At 48.0% G+C, this 19,055-nt stretch overlaps 1 protein-coding gene across 4 annotated transcripts in view; it reads right to left on the bottom strand.

The window, feature by feature from the left end:
- LOC123745442 (toll-interacting protein) overlaps window positions 1-19,055 on the bottom strand; it is a 148,294-nt gene that overhangs the window by 22,894 nt on the left and 106,345 nt on the right. For all 4 annotated transcript variants that reach the window (XM_045726024.2, XM_069300873.1, XM_045726023.2 and 1 more), the window contains one exon: window positions 13,802-13,888. In XM_045726024.2, the coding sequence (XP_045581980.1) occupies window positions 13,802-13,888 (87 nt within the window). The remainder of the gene's footprint in view (window positions 1-13,801; window positions 13,889-19,055) is intronic.

Below are 19,055 nucleotides of genomic sequence, written 5' to 3'. Positions count from 1 at the left end.
AACCTAGCATGTTGCAGGAACCTAACCAAGCTTGCAACACGGATGCCGCCTGTACTCTGAACAGTAATAACATCAGGAGAGTACTGGAGAACAAGCAGAGAATCACTCGCAAGACTCCTGGTCAGGGTGTCAGTGACCCAACAGGCAGCATGACGGAGGTAAAAATGGCGACTGTCACCTGGAGACAAGGGAACAGCAACCAACGATCCTGTACATGATGGGTTGGAACCCGGAAGACACATTCAATGGTCCCCCGAGCCCAGACAGGGGTTTCCAGGGCCCGTAGGGTAACAACTACGGGAAGCCCGGGCAAGGTGTTGCTAACCGGTTAAGAAACCCAAACATAACAAGAGGGTAGAGGATAGCACTGAAAACCCCTGAGACGTGTACAATCACAAGGGCCTAGCAGAGGGCCGCCAAACACTACCAGTGGTACTATAACCACCTTAGGCAGACCCCCACCAGGCATGAAAAATTAAAAACAAAAGAAAAACCCCGCAAAAGTACACCGTCTCCAGAGGCAACAGAAACCGGCCGCCGCATAGGTGGCAGGCTGTGCAACACCTTGACGTCCTAACCAGTACAATACCAATCCCTACCCAGGACCAAACAAGGGCCCCAAGCCCCAGCTGGCCCCAAGGGCGAGGCAAATGCCGAGCAGCAAGAACCTCTATGGGAATGGTTCCCAAACGCCCCAGGGAAGATAACCCTGTAACGCAAGGGCAGTACTCACAGGGCGCTTAGGGAAGTCAGCCACTAAGCACATGCAGCCCCGGCACAGATGAGGTACTCCTGGCCACCGTACAACACAACACACGGCAGTGAACGCCACACAAGGCAAACACGCCTAGGAAACTGAGGCCAGAGAAGCGTCAATCCCGGTTGACATTAGCGAACGAACTGGAGCTTGGCAGCCGGCGTGGTAGGTCCGGGGCTCCCCCCTCCCCCTCCCGGGGCGGGGAGGGCTGCGCGGATGATCAGCGCGGCAGTAAAGTGTGATGTTTGCTTGTTTCCTTGTGATTGTAGGGAGTTTCTACCTCTATGTTCGGTTTTTGTTTTAGTTTTTACCATGTGGGGTTTGTTTTGTTATGCCTACCTTTCTGGGTGCCTAACCCCGGTCGATGGCAGATAAGGAAAACCCCAACCACAAGGGGTTTTCCAGGGCCATTGCTCCCTGAAACCTCTCTGAAGGGGCCAGGTTCTGGTGCTGATCCCTGATAGGTCTGAACTCCTTAGCTAATGTCCCGGTCTAATATAACATACATTAGCCCAATAAGCTCCAGGGAGCCGTAGGGGCTCCCCACAGAAATGAGGACCTTAAACTTAATACAGGATACAAAACACAATCAAATGTGCCCATAGTAAGAAAGCAGTATGTAAAGGACTTAGGAATAATGATGTCTGATGACCTAGCGTTTAGGGAGCATAACCAAGCAAGTATTGCGTCAGCCAGAAAAATGATCAGATGGATTATGAGAACATTCAAATCCAGGGATCCCATCACAATGGTTGTACTATACAAATCACTTGTACTGTCCCGTCTTGAGTACTACTCAGTACTCACTTCCCCCATCAGAGCAGGAGAGATTACCGAAATAGAGGGAATACAGAGAACATATACGGCATACATAGACGCAATAAAGCACCTAAATTATTGGGATTGCCTCAAAACTCTCCAAATGTTCTCACTAGAAAGAAGACGAGATATAAAATAATATACATGCGGAAGATACTGGAGGGCGAGGTCCCAAATCTACACAGTAAAATAACAACATAACATACTGGAGTGAACGACATGTAAGAAAATGCAGAATAGAACCAGTGAAGAGCAAGGGTGCCATAGGCACAATCAGAGAACACTGTATAAACATAAAAGGTCCATGGTTGTTCAACATCCTTCCAGCGAGCATAAGAAACATTGCCAGAACAACCGTGGACATCTTCAAGAGAAAACTAGATAATTTTCTCCAAGGAGTGCCGGACCAACCGGGTTGTGGTGGATATGTGGGCCTGCAGACCACTGCAAGCAACAGCCTAGAGGACCAAACTCTCAGAAGTCAAGCTTGGCCTCGGGCCGGACTTGGGGAGTAGAAGAACACCCAGAACCCCATCAACCGGGTATCAATCAGGTATGGAGGGTGTCTATAGGCCATTGCTCCACGTGCCTCTCTGAGGGGGGACAGATTCTGGCTCATGGTCCCTGGTAGGCCAAGAACTCCATCTTGAGATTATCTTGAGATGATTTCGGGGCTTACCGTCCCAGCGCCCCAGTCCTCGACCAGACCTTTTTTTAATTACACTTCCCCGGGAAGCAGCCCATAGCAGCTGTCTAACTCCCAGGTACAGCGGTACCTCGGTTTATGAATGCCCCTCTTTATGAACTTTTCGGGTTACGAGCTGATTTCGTCAGAAAATTTGAATCAGGTTATGAACTTTACCTTGGGATACGAGTTTGTTGATACGCGTATGGCCGACCTAGCGCATGGTGACACAGCCATCACGCCTCAGTTTCCCAGTGCCTCCAGCCTAGTGACTATCCCGCCTGAATTCTTTGCAAGCATTTACAGTTTCTTTTCAAATTTTGGCTATTTGAACATAAAACCAGCGTTAAATGTAATGAAATGGCATTTTCTGGGTGAGCCCCGGAGGCTCCCTGGAGCTTATTGGGCTAATGTATGTTATACTAGACCAGGACATTATCTAAGGAGTTCAGACCTACCAGGGACCAGCGCCAGAACCTGGCCCCTTAAGAGAGGTTTCAGGGAGCAATGGCCCTGGAAAACCCCCTTGTGGTTGGGGTTTTCCTTATCTGCCATCAACCGGGGTTAGGCACCCAGAAAAATAGCCATAACAAAACAAACCCCACATGGTAAAAAACTAAAACAAAAAAACAAATAGAGAGGTAGAAACTCCCTACAATCCCAAGGAAACAAGCAAACAAGCGAACATCACACTTTACTGCTGCGCCGATCGTCCGCGCAGCCCTCCCCGCCCCAAGAGGGGGAGGGGGGAGCCCCGGACCTCACTGTGCCGGCTGCCTAGCATCAGTTTGGAAGCTAAACTTCAACCAACACGAAAAAACTGCCGACCAGTGGGAGGGAGGGTTGCCAGGGAGTCTCCGGGGCTTACCCAGAAAATGGCGTTTCATTACATTCAACGCTCGTTTTCTGTGGGGAGCCCCTACGGCTCCCTGGAGCTTCATACCCAAAGAGAAGGAAAAGAAAGGGCTGACCCGGGAGGCGGCCGCCACAAACTCCGCAACACGAAGCGGAGACAACAGGCTACAACCTGCGAGCCAAGGCAACAAGAACGCACAGGAGCAGACGCGCGCATAAAGAACAGACGGCCAGGAACCTGTGCGAACCTCAAATCCTCACGCCGTAAATGAGCCCTAGACGTCACCAACACAGCAACGAAAGCTGCAAACGTCCGAACAGCACGGGCGCAAGGATAGACCGCAGGCTGGAAGATCTAAAAATTACGGGCGACCTGGGAAACCCGAGCCCTGAAATGGGGAAAGAGGGGAACCGGATCAACCCAAAGCGCATCCCCAGACACGGTACGCAGGTAAAGGCAAAAAAAAAAAAAGCGCAACCGGACAACACAGGATGCACCCCTGGCCGAACCAATCAAGCATCAATAGCTCAAGGACTCCCCCCTCCCCCGGTAAGCAGCTGTCTTGACCGTCGTCAGAAGGACGGAGAAAGGCCGCAAACGTACAAACCTACCACCAGTACCAAAGAGCAGAAACCTGAACTGAAGGGGCTACCACAAACTGAGGAGAAGATAAGAGGGCACCCTGATCAAGGACCAGGACGGCTCAGGCGACACATGAGCAGGCCGGAGGTGAAACAAAACACGAGAAAGCGTACAGAACGGTACAGATATGATGTCCACCCCGAACGCAAGCCAGAGCGGCTCCGCCAGCGCCGCACGCACCTTTCATTAGAGAAAGGGGAAGTGAAGAGGGGGAACAAGTTCCTCAAGATTGCATACACCAACATAGATGGAGTAAGATCAAAGATACTGGAGTTAAGTGATATAATACAGCTGCAGACACCAGACATTGTTGCACCTGGTTGATACCTGGTTGATGGGGTTCTGGGAGTTCTTCTACTCCCCAAGCCCGGCCCGAGGCCAGGCTTGACTTGTGAGAGTTTGGTCCACCAGGCTGTTGCTTGGAGCGGCCCGCAGGCCCACATACCCACCACAGCCCGGTTGGTCCGGCACTCACGGAGACAAAACTTGAAGATGCTATTTTAAATGAGGTCATATTCCCAAGGGGTTACTCAATTTGGAGACGGGACAGAAAAATCAGGAAAGGCGGTGGCGTTGCTGTGCCACCACCTTTCCTGATTTTAGGTGAAAGAACACCTAAAGGTGAACGAAATAGTGACTGCCAATCCACAAGAAGTTGACATAATAGCACTAGAGATCTGCCATGAGGATGATAAACTAATGATCATAAATGCATATAGTCCACCGCCAAGCAGCACATGGTCAAAGGAGGAGCTAGATAGTAAATGAGAAGGTCTTATAACAATAATGAGAGAGATCATAGCGAGAGCGGATAACGATAGTTCACGACTGTTGATAATCGGCGACTTCAACTTGAAATCAACTTGACTGGGAAGCATGTGAAGCTAAAACAGAAGATTTCTAGACCTGTAAATTTGTAGACCTCATCCTGGAAACATTCTTGTATCAACATGTTAAACAAGCTACGAGGATGAGGGAAGGGGACGTTTCCTCCATGCTAGATTTGATATTTACCAGGAAGGAGGAAGAAATATTTGACATTCAGTACATTCCTCCCTTGGGTAAGTGACCATGTCTTTTTCGGAATATAGTATGCAATGCGTTATAATCTGGAAGAAAATATGACGGTCGATGCAAATGAAAAACCTGACTTTAGGAGAGGACATTATGGCAACCTTAGAAAAAATTTTAGTGAGTATAATTGGACAGACTTGTTGCTAGGCAAGGAAGTGAATGTGATGTATGTCAGGTTTTGTGAAATATATGATAAAGGCACAAAAAAATTTATACCAAAACAGAGAAGCAGAACTAGAAAACAGGATTCGTTCAACAGAAAGTGCGAAAGGGCCAGAGACCAAAAGACACAAAAATGGAATCAATACAGGAAGAGGCCGAACCCCCAAACATACCAGCGATACAAAGATGCGAGAAACAACTACACGGCAGTGAGGAGAGAGGCAGAAAGAAATTTTGAAAAAGGGATTGCAGACAAATGTAAAACAGAACCGGGTCTATTCTATAAATTCATAAACAACAAATTGCAGGTAAAGGATAATATTCAGAGGTTGAAAATGGGAAATAGATTCACGGAAAATGAAAAGGAAATGTGTGAAACATTAAACGAAAAGTTCCAAAGTGTGTTTGTACAAAATGAAATCTTCAGGGAACCAGATACAATAAGAATTCCAGAGAACAACATAGAGCACATAGAGGTGTCTAGAGACGAAGTGGAAAAAATGCTCAAGGAGCTAAATAAGAACAAAGCAGTTGGTCCAGATGGAGTTTCACCATGGGTTCTGAGAGAATGTGCACCTGAGCTCAGCATTCCTCTTCAACTGATTTTTTAGGCATCCCTGTTTACAGGAGTTGTAGCTGATGTGTGGAAAAAGGCTAACATAGTTCCAATCTACAAAAGTGGAAGCATGGAAGACCCCCTTAATTACAGACCGTATCATTGACAAGTGTAATAGTCAAAATATTGGAAAATATAATTAAATCTAAATGGGTAGAACACCTGGAGAGAAATGATATAATATCAGACAGACAGTATGGTTTTCGATCTGGAAGATCCTGTGTATCAAATTTACTCAGTTTCTATGATCGAGCAACAGAGATATTACAGGAAAGAGATGGTTGGGTTGACTGCATCTATCTGGACCTAAAAAAGGCTTTCGACAGAGTTCCACATAAGAGGTTGTTCTGGAAACTGGAAAATATTGAAGGAGTGACAGGTACGCTTCTAACATGGATGAAAAATTTTCTGACTGATAGAAAAATGAGGGCTGTGATCAGAGGCAATGTATCGGACTGGAGAAATGTCACAAGTGGAGTACCACAGGGTTCAGTTCTTGCACCAGTGATGTTTATTGTCTACACAAATGATCTACCAGTTGGTATACAGAATTATATGAACATGTTTGCTGATGATGCTAAGATAATAGGAAGGATAAGAAACTTAGATGATTGTCATGCCCTTCAAGAAGACCTGGACAAAATAAGTACATGGAGTGCCACTTGGCAAATGGAATTTAATGTTAATAAATGCCATGTTATGGAATGTGGAATAGGAGAACATAGACCCCACACAACCTATATATTATGTGAGAAATCTTTAAAGAATTCTGATAAAGAAAGAGATCTAGGGGTGGTTCTAGATAGAAAACTATCACCCGAGGACCACATAAAGAATATTGTACGAAGAGTCTATGCCATGCTTTCTAACTTCAGAATTGCTTTTAAATACATGGATGGCGATATACTAAAGAAATTGTTTACGACTTTTGTTAGGTCAAAGCTAGAATATGCAGCAGTTGTGTGGTGCCCATATCTTAAGAAACACATCAACAAACTGGAAAAGGTGCAAAGACATGCTACTAAGTGGCTCCCAGAACTGAAGGGCAAGAGCTATGAGGAGAGGTTAGAGGCATTAAATATGCCAAAACTAGAAGACAGAAGAAAAAGGTGATATGATCACTACATACAAAATAGTAACAGGAATTGATAAAATTGACAGGGAAGATTTCCTGAGACCTGGAACTTCAAGGACAAGAGGTCATAGATATAAACTAGCTAAACACAGATGCCGAAGAAATATAAGAAAATTCACTTTCGCAAACAGAGTGGTAGACGGTTGGAACAAGTTAGGTGAGGTGGTGTTGGAGGCCAAGACCGTCAGTAGTTTCAAAGCGTTATATGACAAAGAGTGCTGGGAAGACGGGACACCACGAGCGTAGCTCTCATCCTGTAACTACACTTAGGTAATTACACTTAGGTAATTACGAAACGAAGCGACAGTAAGAAACATCAAATAACTGTAGTCCTGAAAACCCAAGAAAGGACAAGACAACCCGATGCGAAAGAGAAGACAACCTACGAAGAGCAAGAAAAAGGTGCATAGAAACACCAGGAACATCATACTGTCGCCGAGACGAAGCTCGCAGGTGAGACACCAACAAAACCACCTGATCACCACAGAGATGGTGATAACCTCGTCAAAATACCAGACGTGAAGGGCCGAGGAGAAGACCGAACCAGTCAAGTACCAACCCGTTCTCGCACTTGCTTATAGCCAATATTGGCTTATTTAATAAGTACACATGTGACATACTAATTGATTGTGAATATTTTAGTTTACCTTGAAAAGCTTCATAGAAAACACCGACCTCACCTAACCTTCTTAGTATGTTACAATTACAATTATTACTTAACCTATACCGTTGATAGGGTAAGTAATAATTGTAAATAAGAAGCAATAGATGCTTATCTTAACATACTAAGAAGGTTAGGTCCGGTCGGTGTTTTCTATGAAGCTTTTCAAGGTAAACTAAAATATTCACAATCATTTAGTATGTCACATATGCACTTATTAAATAAGCCAATATTGACTGAAGCAAGTGCGAGAACGGGTTGCACGTACAGGACCGGTCCAACTTGCCGAAAGAGGCGGAGCCGCAGGAAAACGCCCCGGGTTCGGACACCTATCAAGCATTGTCTGAAAATAAAGCTGGGCCGGCCACCAAGGGACCATGAGGACTACTCTCTTGGGAATGGACTCCAACCGAGCCAGAACCCAAAGCAACAGCTGGACCAGGAGAAGAGGAAAACCATCCACCGTGAACGCCTCACAGGCGGATAAGGGCGCCACATAGAATAGGCGACGCCTAGACCACGCCGACACGAAGACGTTCATGGCCAGGAGTTCATACGTCCGGCAGAGCCAACGAAACGAGTTGGTGACGACTGACCAATCCGCTAACAGAGGAATGACCAGAGACAGGCTGTCCGCCAGGACATAGGACATGAACCTCACAGTTAGCCAAACCCCGAGAATTCAGCAAACGAGCCACTTGAAGGGACGAACCCCAAAGGCAAACACCTAAGAGAAACCCCATGGTTCCAGCAAAGGAGAACAGTCTGAATGGAGCTGAATAGTAGAGCACCGAGTGACCCGAACCCTCCGAAGCGCAAACCAAACAGCCACGAACTCTCGGACCATGCTGTGAGCCCGACAGACGGACACCAACCGTCCCCACCATCCCCGACTGACCTGGTGAGCACTGGTCACAAAGCCACAGCCGAGAGATGACCCGTCTGTAAACACATCGAGCAAAGGCTCGGGGAGGTGCCAAGGCAAGGAACCCCAAAAACCCCAAAGAGGAAGCTGGTGACGCAGCACCAACACAAGATTCCCGGAGGAACGAACAAACGGAGGAACGAACCTAACGATTGCAAGAGAGGCAGAAGGGGAGTCTCCGAAGGAACCAGACGCACGCCAAAGCCAAACCTGACCCGGCGGGCAGACCAGCACGTCGAAGTTCAAACTTCCGCACAACTGCTCAAGCAACCGCTGAGCATCCCGGGACCCCATCATGAACAGCCGAAGGCGGGACCACAGCCGCAGCAACACTTCTGGAGGGAAGGACAAGGAGCGGCCCAAGAGCCCTAAACAAGACCCAGCCAGGTCCGAACCCGGGACGGAAACAGATGGAACGGACTCCAGACCACCAGGAAACCAAACCCGTCGATCTGGAAAGAACCACACACCTGGCGAGCAGACAAGCGGACCCACTGGGAGCCCACACCAGCCAATCTTTGAGATAGGCCAGACACCGAATCCTAAGCAGACTCAAGACAGGGCACCAAGATCCGGTACAGATGTGTAAATACACCAAGTGCCAATTACAAACTAGGGAAGGCAACAAAAGCGACAAGCCTGAAGCCCCACCATCAACTGTGCCAGTCCCGGAAAACTGGAGAAGAATGTGCCAAGAATTGACCTGGAGGTCCAGGGCCACCATCCAGGCACCCGGCCCCAACAGAAGCCGGACCGGAGACAACAGTCCTCCGATGAGGGCATAGAATCCAGGGTGCAGACTGAACAAGTCCAGAAGAACCGCAGATTCGCCAGGCCCGTGTCTGCATAGAGCAGATGGGAACCCCAGAAGGATGGGGCGAATCGACCACGTCCAACACACCCACTAAGATGACATGACGAAGCGCAGGGAAAGAAGCCCACCGCTAGCCCTCAACCCCCCAAAGGGGGAGAAGCCATCCGCCGCTGCCACCAGAGGCCGGAAGACAACCAAAAGCACCCACTAACTGCGGGACTATGCGAGAGTCAACAGAGCAAGCTGCTCCCCCAGCACCCCGTCAACAGCGAAGGGAACAGAGCCCCTTCCGAAAGAAAAAGTATACATACATATATATTATGGACATATACACACATATATATATACAACGTCACACATACACGTGAAAAGAAAATTACAAGCCGCCGACCAGTGGGCAGAGAGCACCACGCCGGCCAGGCGAAGAAGGCACAAAACTGCATCAAAAGGCCCACCTCGACAACAAAACCACAAAGTCCCAGCATGGCCACAACACATGCCAAGACCCAAAAAGATCAGTCTGCAAGCCAGGAAGACCCCGGAACCCCAGAAGGCAGAACCTGGTCACACACGAGGAAACAAAGCCCCCTGAACCCTTTAGGTAAAAGTGACGGCTGTCACCCAGAGACAAGGGCACAGCAACCAACGATCCCGTACAAGACGGGTTGGAACTCGGAAGACACATTCAATGGTCCACCGAGCCCAGACAGGGGTTTCCATGGCCCGTATGGGTAATAACTATGGGAAGCCCGGGCAAGGTGTTGCTAACCAGTTAAGAAACCCAAAGTTAGCATGGGGTAGAGGACAACACTGAAAACCCCTGCGACGTGTACAATCATGGGGGGCCTAGCAGAGGGCCACCAAACACTACCAGTGGAACTATAGCCACACTATGCAGACCCCCACCAGGCAAATGAAAATAAAAACAAGAAAACCCCCGCAAAAGTACACCGTCTCCAGAGGCAACAGGAACCGGTCGCCGCTGAGGTGGCAAATCGCGCAACACCTTGACGCCCTAACCAGCACAATACCAGTCCCTACCCAGGGCCAAACAAGGGGCAAACACCGCCTAGGAAACTGAGGCCAGAGAAGCGTCTATCCCAGTTGACATTAGCTTACGAACTGATGCTAGGAAGCCGGTGCGGTGAGGTCCGGGGCTCTCCCCTCCCTTTCTCGTGGCGGGGAGGGCTGTGCGGACAATCGAAGCGGCAGTAAAGAGTGATGTTCGCTTGTTTGCTCGTTTCCTTGGGATTGTAGGGAGTTTCTACCCCTCTGTCCGGTTTTTTGTTTTATTTTTTTTTACCTTGTGGGGTTTGTTTTCTTATGCCTACTTTTCTGGGTACCTAACCCTGGTCGATGTCAGATAAGGAAAACCCCAACCACAAGGGGGTTTTCCAGGGCCATTGCTCCCTGAAACCTCTCTGAAGGGGCCAGGTTCTGGCGCTGGTCCCTGGTAGGTCTGAACTCCTTAGCTAATGTCCTGGTCTAATATAACATACATTAGCGTGATAAGCTCCAGGGAGCCGTAGGGGCTCCCCACAGAAAGACACTCATTAAGGTGAACAAAATTGCCCCCAGGTAAACCTGGACCACAGTCAATGTTTCGCACCACTTAAGCATGCTGGTACAGCAGACGGTGTCCCAAGCATCCAATGAGAGCAAAGGGCAGTCCGCAAGCCAGGACGACTCTGGAACCTCATAACGAACCCAGTATGGAGATGAAGACCCATACCTGAAGGAAGATGGATCCTTCATAGAAGCATATTCCAGATCACGCAAGAGGTAAGCCGCGATGGCTGCTCGCACCTCAGCAGGCGAGACATAGGAAGCCGAAAACCTCCGGAAGGACAGAATCAAAGGACCCGCAGAGACACGGAACAGAACCCAGGGAGGAGCCGAATCCAAATCCAACTCGTACGCAGAGGGGGGAAAGGAAACCTCCACTCCTTGTAACAATAAGCCCAGCTCAGAGGGTCACAAAACCCAGGCCGGGTTCATCGGGGCCCAAGGCCCCCAAGTCAGCTCTTCCCTAACCCTGGGAACCTCCATGTCAAGTTGGAAATGGGGGCGAGTTGTCCTACAAAGTCCCGGCCTCACAAGAAAAAGCCGGAGCGGCCAAAATAGCAGGAAGAGGATGGGCCCACTGGTCAGACCCCGGAGCTACGGCTGAAGGAACAGACTCAAATGCCTCCGCCACCACCCCGGAAGGGGCAACCCCTGAAACTGCCAGAGTCTCAGAAACCTCTAAACCCTGCCCTGACCCAGAAGCCTTCAGACACTTAGGAGTCAGAAGCAGGAGGAGGAGGGGAACCGAACCGAACCACAACAGGGGGAAGAACGAAGGGGTGCAGACTGAACCAAGGCTGATGCGACCAACAACCCCAGGTCCGGGTCCCTAAAAGCGAAACGGGGCAGCCTCTGGGCATCCAGGGAACCAACCAACCTAGCACGTTGCAACAACCTAAACCTATTCTGCAATACGCGAGCCGCCTGCACCCGAATAATGTCATCATCAGATTGGGTGAACCAAGTCACAGACAAGCAACAAAGCTAGCAGGACTCTGGGTCAAAGGTGTCACCGACCCAACAAGCAGCATGACAGAGGCAAAAAACAATGAGCGTTGCCCTGAGACAAGGGAACAGAGCAACCCTCAAACTTGCACAAAGCGAGAGGGGACTCAGGGGGTTGCATCCATCAGACCCAAGTGCCCCCGGCGGGGTTTCCCAGGGCCCCTAGACTGGGTCTGCTAAGGGTTATTCCAGGCAGGGTACTGCTAACTGGTGCCCAAGCTACCAAACAACACTGTTAAAGCTGAACCCCCGGGACATGTCCACTCATGAGGGCGGAGCAGGGGGGTACCACAAAACAAGAAGCAAACCCTAATATAACAGGGGGTAGTAGACATCATGGCAGGACCCCCACCTCCCCACCCCTACCAGGCAAAATACGAAAATGAAAGAAAAACCTCACAGGAGAACAACGTATCCAGAAGGAATAGAGCCAGCCGCTATTATAGGTGAAAACCAGCTGCTACCCCGCACCCATACCAGTTCAAAAACTACCACTTACCCCAAGATAAACAAGGGTGAAAGCCCCCAAAACACTCGGGGCTGTCAATTACCAAGCACCAAAAGACCAACAGAGGTAGACCCAAGGGGACTTGTGGAAGAGGTACCACCCTAGGGGCTTGGGGTTCTCTTTAGGGCTTACAGTGCTTATAGGGCACTTAGGGAAGGGAACCCTAAGCGCATGCAGCTCGAGAATCTAGGAATATTACTCCCAGCTTGCATGCCACCGTAAGAGCAGTACTGAACCAAGGCACAGCACAACAAAAATCTGGAGATGGAGCCACTCAACCGTTGTGCCACACACCAGCCGAAGAACTGAGGTATGGATCACCAGCGCGGGGGTCTGGGGTTCCTCCTTTCCCCTCCCGGGGAGGGGGAAGTGACGCAGACATGCAGCGCGCGTGATATGCTTGTTTACCCGTTCTCATTTGCGGAGTTCTGTCTACTCGTTTGTTTCATTTGGGGAGTTCTGTCCACTTGTCGTTTTTAACCAGAATTGGGGTTTGTTTTGGGGCGCTTATCTTTCTGGGTGCCTGTCCCGGTTGATGGCAGTCATAGAATGCTCCAAAATCACAAGTGCATTTCTATAGACCATTGCTTCTCATTCCTCTATGAGGGGGGCCAGGTTCTGGCTCGTGGACCCCGGTAGGTCTTGAATTCCACCCATATCGACTGGTACCAAAGTTATGGATACTCGTATCAGCCTGGATAGCTCCGGGGAGCCGTAGGGGCTCACCCCAGAAAAGAGGCGTTGACAGAGCAAGCACCAAATGCAGTCTGCTCTGCCAGAGCTGTCAGGCGGGAGTTACCACATAAATATTATTACCTAATTATTTCAATGTCTCTGACTTATTTTGCAGTAATATTATTCAATAGTGTGTAGTGTCATATATTTCAACCTGTCCACTTAAGAAGAACGTCGCTTTTGACCGTTTGCCAGTATGGCCGAATATGGACGTAATTTGAAAATGAAAAAAAATTATTATAAATTTTGGATTTTTTTTTTTCAACAATAGTAAGTTAAGGGTCCTCTGATAGGTTAGGTGGGCAGGAAATTCTCATAAAGTTTCAAAACGGTATGAAAAACGTTAATGAAAAGAATCCTTTTCTAAGCTGGCTGAGTAAGCCGGACGACTCAAACAGAAAACGGAACAGTACATCACTTTTGTGAGTCGATTTTATTTCAAATTATGTCCAAATTTGGCCATAGCGTGCATACGAGCCAAAAGTGACGTTATTTTTAAGAGGATGGGTTGTACAGGTATATTTATATAATAAAATGTGTGAATCATCGCTATACTCAAAAGTATTGTGATTATATTAGTGATTCAATTATTATGTTCATAAAACAAACAAATAGTTTTACTGTTATTACACTATATACACAGGTTATATATACATTTCTGCATGTTTTGTTCACCATAGCAAACCACTAAGCTGCTTTGGTGAGTGCAGACAGTTACAGGTGGCCACACAGCTGATGCTGACTCCCTCTCTGGTTCAAGGCCAGACGCGCTAACATTCCTCCAAGTATACTGTTTGTGATGTTATTACACAATGCAATGAAATAAAAGATATGTACTTACAGAGTATGACATAACAATATTTACTGTTCCTTCCTGACCATCTCCAAGCTTGCCAGTCAAGCTATACCATTCATCCACAGTTTCACCCTGAAAATATGAAGTACAATGTAATATTATGAGATATTTATGAAGTGTGATATCCGTTGGCTTTAGAATATTGTGGAAATAGTAGAGATAAAATTGTTACTTTTATTACAAAGTCCTTACTGAAAGAATAGTACAGCATGACCACCTCAAACTGATAATATATAATATTAAATTACATTTTTTCTAGTAATGACAATACAGTGGTACCACAGTTTTCGTATTTAATCCGTTCCCAAAGACATTATGAAAACTGAAACACATTTTCCCATAAGAAATAATGTAAAATGAATTAATTCTTTCCACACCCCCCCAAATATACTAACTAAAAAACCAGTGTTAAATGTAATGAAATGCCATTTTCTGGGTGTGACCAGGAGGCTCCCCAGAGCTATCCAGGCTGATATGCTATATATTAGACTTTGGCATCAGTGTGAATGGAGTTCATAGGCCTACCAGGGACCACGAGCCAGAACCTGGCCCTCTCAGAGAGGCACAAGGAGCAATGGCCAATAGAACAGCACATGTGATTTGGAGCATTCTATGTCTGCCATCGACCGGGTCAGGCACCCAGAAAGGTAAGCATCCCAAAACAAACCCCTATTCTGGTTGAAACTGCTACTGAAAGTCTAACAAGTGGACAAAACTCCCCTGATAAAAACAAGCAAATGAGCATGACGTCACCAACTGCCGCACTGCCGTCTGCGCAGCAAAGGTGAGCCCCAGACCCCTCGCACTGGCAACCCACACCTTCTGTTCTGTGGCTGGATGTCAAATCAAGGAAAAAAAAACAGCGTTGAACGTAATGAAACGCCATTTTCTGGGTGAGTCCCGGAGGCTCCCCAGAGCATTCCCAGGCTGATATGCTAATGTCAGACTTTGGCATCAGTCATGTGAATGGAGTTCTTAGGCCTACCGGGGACCACGGCCAGAAACGGGCCCCCTCAGAGAGGCAAGGGGAGCAATGACCTATAGAAACCCCCGTGTGGTTGGAAGCATTCTATGTCTGCCATCGACCGGAACAGGCACCCAGAAAGGTAAGCGCCCCAAAACAAACCCCTATTCTGGTTAAAATTGCTACCAAAAGCCGAAGTAGTGAATAGAACTCCTCAACAGAAAAACAAGCAAACTAGTGTGATGTCACACGTTGCCGCACCACTGTCTGCGCAGCTCCCCCCTCCCCGGGAGGGGGAAGGGGGAGCCCCAGACCCTACACGCCGGCTACCCACACCTCCGTTCTTGAGCCTGGATGTCAAAAATGCGAAAAAAACGCCGACCGGAGGAAGGGAGGGATGCCGGGGAGCCTCTGGGACTCACCCAGAAAATGGCGTTTCATTACATTCAACGCTGGTTTTCTGGGGGAAGCCCCATCAGCTCCCCGGAGCTAACTACCCACAGACGGAAAAAGAGGGACTTACCCGGGAGGCGGTTGTCGCTCACTTCTCAACTTGAAGCCGAGACAACTGGCTGCAACCGCCGACCCAAAGCAACACAGGCCCGACGGGGCCCAGGGACATTCACAAGGTAACGAGCAGCCAGGACCCTGTTCGACTGCCAAAATCCCCGCGCAAGAATATCAGACCAACACATATTCCCAAAGATGGCAGCAAGAGCCGTGAACTTACGAACGTCATGGGCACGGGGATAGACCACAGGCTGGCTGGACTTAATAACCCTGCGGACGACCTGGGAGACCCAAACTCGCGAACAGGGAAGAAGGGAAACCGGATCAACCCAAAGCGCATCCCTGAACACAGAAGCCGTGGCGCGCAAATAACGGTGAAGCGCCGCAACTGGACACAGAACATGATGCACCCCCGGCCTGACCAACCAAGCATCAACCACCCACGGACCCCTCCGGAACGCAGCAGTCTCATTCTTCGCCAGAAAAGAAGGAGACGGCTGCAAGCGAACAAAACAATCTCCATGACCAAAAGAGCAGAAACCCCTGCGCCAGAGGAGAGCATGAAGCTTCCCCACCCGACCCCCAGAGGCCAATGCCAACAAGAAAAGAGCCTTGGAAAAACAATCCCGGACCGAAGGGGCCACAACGAAACGAGGAGACGAAAGGAAAGAGAGCACTCGGTCCAAAGACCAGGACGGCTCAGGCGGCGCATGAGCAGGCCGGAGGTGAAACAATGCACGAGACAGCTTGCGAAATGGAGCAGACGTAACATCGATACCGAAGGCAAGCTGAAGCGACTCCTGCCAGCGACGCACGATATGAGGCAACAGTGTTAGGCATAACACTGTTATGCCTATTATGCCAGTTATGGTTGTTTCAGTATGACGGTCCTGAAACAACCAAGAGAGGAAGAACAAGACCACCCAAACAGACAAGGAACTAACACAACGAAGACGCAAAAGGCAACAGAAGGACCGCCAGGAAACTTCATACTGCCGCCGAGAAGAAACCCTCAGGTGGGACACCAACAAGGAGGCCACCTGATCACCACAGAGATGATGATAAACTCTTGTCAAAAAACCCATATGCGAAGACTCGAGGAGAAGATCGAACCAGCCATGTGACGTACCAGCCCGATCTGCTGAAAGAGGCAGAGCCGAGGGAAAACCCTCGGGTTCGGACACCAAGCAAGCAGCACCTGAAACCAAGGCTCGGCCGGCCACCAAGGGGCCAGAAGGCCAACTCTCCCCTGGTGAGTCTTTAAGTGAGTCAGGACCTGGAACAACAGCCGAACTGGGGGAAAGAGGTGCAGGAACCCCCACCTCGACCAGTCTAGGCGAAAGGCATCGACCCCGACAGCCTCGCGATCGGGGAAGGGCGCCGCATACACGGGAAGGCGCCTCGACCATGCCTACGTGAAGAGGTCCACCTCGGGTCCACGTGTGGCAAAGCCATCGAAAGGAAGCGTCGTCGACCGTCCACTCTGTGGAGAGGGGAATGAAACGAGACAGGCCGTCAGCCAAGACATTGGACACTCCCTGCACGTGAACTGCCAGGAGAGCCAAACCCCGAGAACTCAGCAGACGAGTCACCCGAAGCAACCAACCCCCAAAAAAACAAGGACCGCATTGAACCCCCACAGTTCAGGAAATTAACCACCAGAGAGCAGTCCGAATGGAGCCGAATCGTTGATCCGCGAGCGACCCGAATCCCCCAAAGAGCAAACCACACCTCCGCGAACTCCCTCACCATGCTGTGAGCTCGACGGAAGGACAGACCCCAACGCCATTGGACTGAACTCGTCCAATGAGGTGGTTGAGGTACTTGGAATCAAGGTAGAAAATATGAATCTACTTATTATTTTAATATTCAAACCGCCAGATGCAACAGTTGAGGAATTCACTGAACAGATAAACAAAATAGAGAATATCCTTGATAACCTAGCAAGCCCAGTACCAGATATCATCTTCCTCGGAGACTTCAATCTACTCAGTTTAAAATGGAGAATAGTAAACAATAACATTATAACAGGAAATCAACCTGGAAATAACCAACCACAGGTCAGAGAACTACCGAGATTCTGTGACAAATTCTCGCTCAGTCAGCAGATTACAGAAACAACTAGGAACGAAAACACTCTGGAACTGATATTCACGAACAATGAGGAGCTAATGAGAGACATTACTGTCTCAGACACTACGTACTCGGGCCACAAGCTCATTGAAGTGCTAACTAACATTAATAACGGTAGTAGGCCCAAGAGAAACAACAAGCGAGAAGGGTTATTCAATAAATTAAATTTTAATAATAAGAGGATAGACTGGGAGAAAATAAACAGGGAATTTACAAACATTCAATGGGAAAATGTTCTAAGAAATAAAAATCCTACACAAGGAATAGAAAAACTGACTTCTGAAGCATATGAAGTCTGTCTGAAACATGTTCCTTTCAGGAAAGCCAGAAAGAGGTCATATGTAGAAAGAGAACGCAGACGACATTACAAAAGAAGGAAGAAATTAACGGAAACGCTTAAGCAGACACGACTCTCCATACAGAGAAGAAATAATTTAAACAGGGAGATTGAAGAAATCGAACAGAGACTGAAGCATTCCTATCAGACTGAAGAAAGGCAACAAGAACAGAAAGCAATTCAAGAAATAAAGAAAAACCCAAAATATTTCTTCACATATGCTAAATCAAAAGCGAAAACCACTGCCAGTATTGAACCTATTCGTATTAGTGATGGTTCATACACTGAGGATGACAAAGAAATTAGTGAAATCCTAAAAAAGCAGTACGAGGACATGTTTAGCACTCCGATACTCAGCATGAAAGTGGAAGATTCGGACAATTTCTTTATGAATGATACTCAAACACCTGTAAATATAACTGATATCAACACGAGCGTGGCAGATTTTGTAAGAGAAATTGACAATATGCCCATGCACTCGGCCCCGGGTCCAGACTCATGGAATTCAATATTTATAAGGAAATGCAAAGTGCCAGTAGCACAGGCACTCAGTATAGTGTAGAGGAAGAGCTTGGACACAGGGGAGATACCAGATGCGCTTAAAGCAGCAGACATTGCCCTCTATACAAGGGTGGTAGCAAAGCATTGGCAAAGAATTATAGGCCAGTTGCACTAACGTCCCACATAATAAAAGTATTTGAGAGAGTGATCAGGAGTCAGGTCATTAGATTCATGGAAACCAAAGACCTTCACAATCCAGGCCAACATGGATTTAGAGCAGGAAGATCATGCCTCTCACAGCTTCTTGACCACTATGACAAAATCACTGAGGCATTGGAGGAAAAACATAATGCAGATGTCGTATACACAGATTTTGCAAAGGCATTCGACAAATGTGACCATGGAGTGATTGCACATAAAATGAGGTCAATGGGTATAACTGGTAAAGTAGGACGCTGGATACTCAATTTCCTGTCAAACAGAACACAAAGATTAACAGTCAATCAAGTAAAATCGAGTCGAGCGCAGTTAAAAGCTCTGTACCTCAAGATACAGTCCTTGCACCACTGCTGTTCCTTATTCTCATATCAGATATAGACAAAAACACAAGTCACAGCTTTGTGTCATCCTTTGCAGATGATACAAAAAACAGCATGAAAATTACCTCTGCTGAAGACATTGATAAACTACAAACAGATATTAACAAAGTTTTCAACTGGGCAGCAGAAAATAACATGATCTAGAGGTTATCTGGAGATGATTTCGGGGCTTTTTAGTGTCCCCGCGGCCCGGTC

This window comes from Procambarus clarkii, chromosome 44, assembly GCF_040958095.1.
Source record: "Procambarus clarkii isolate CNS0578487 chromosome 44, FALCON_Pclarkii_2.0, whole genome shotgun sequence".
Taxonomy (NCBI): Eukaryota; Metazoa; Arthropoda; class Malacostraca; order Decapoda; family Cambaridae; genus Procambarus; species Procambarus clarkii.
This window is presented reverse-complemented; position numbering and strand designations above follow the sequence as displayed.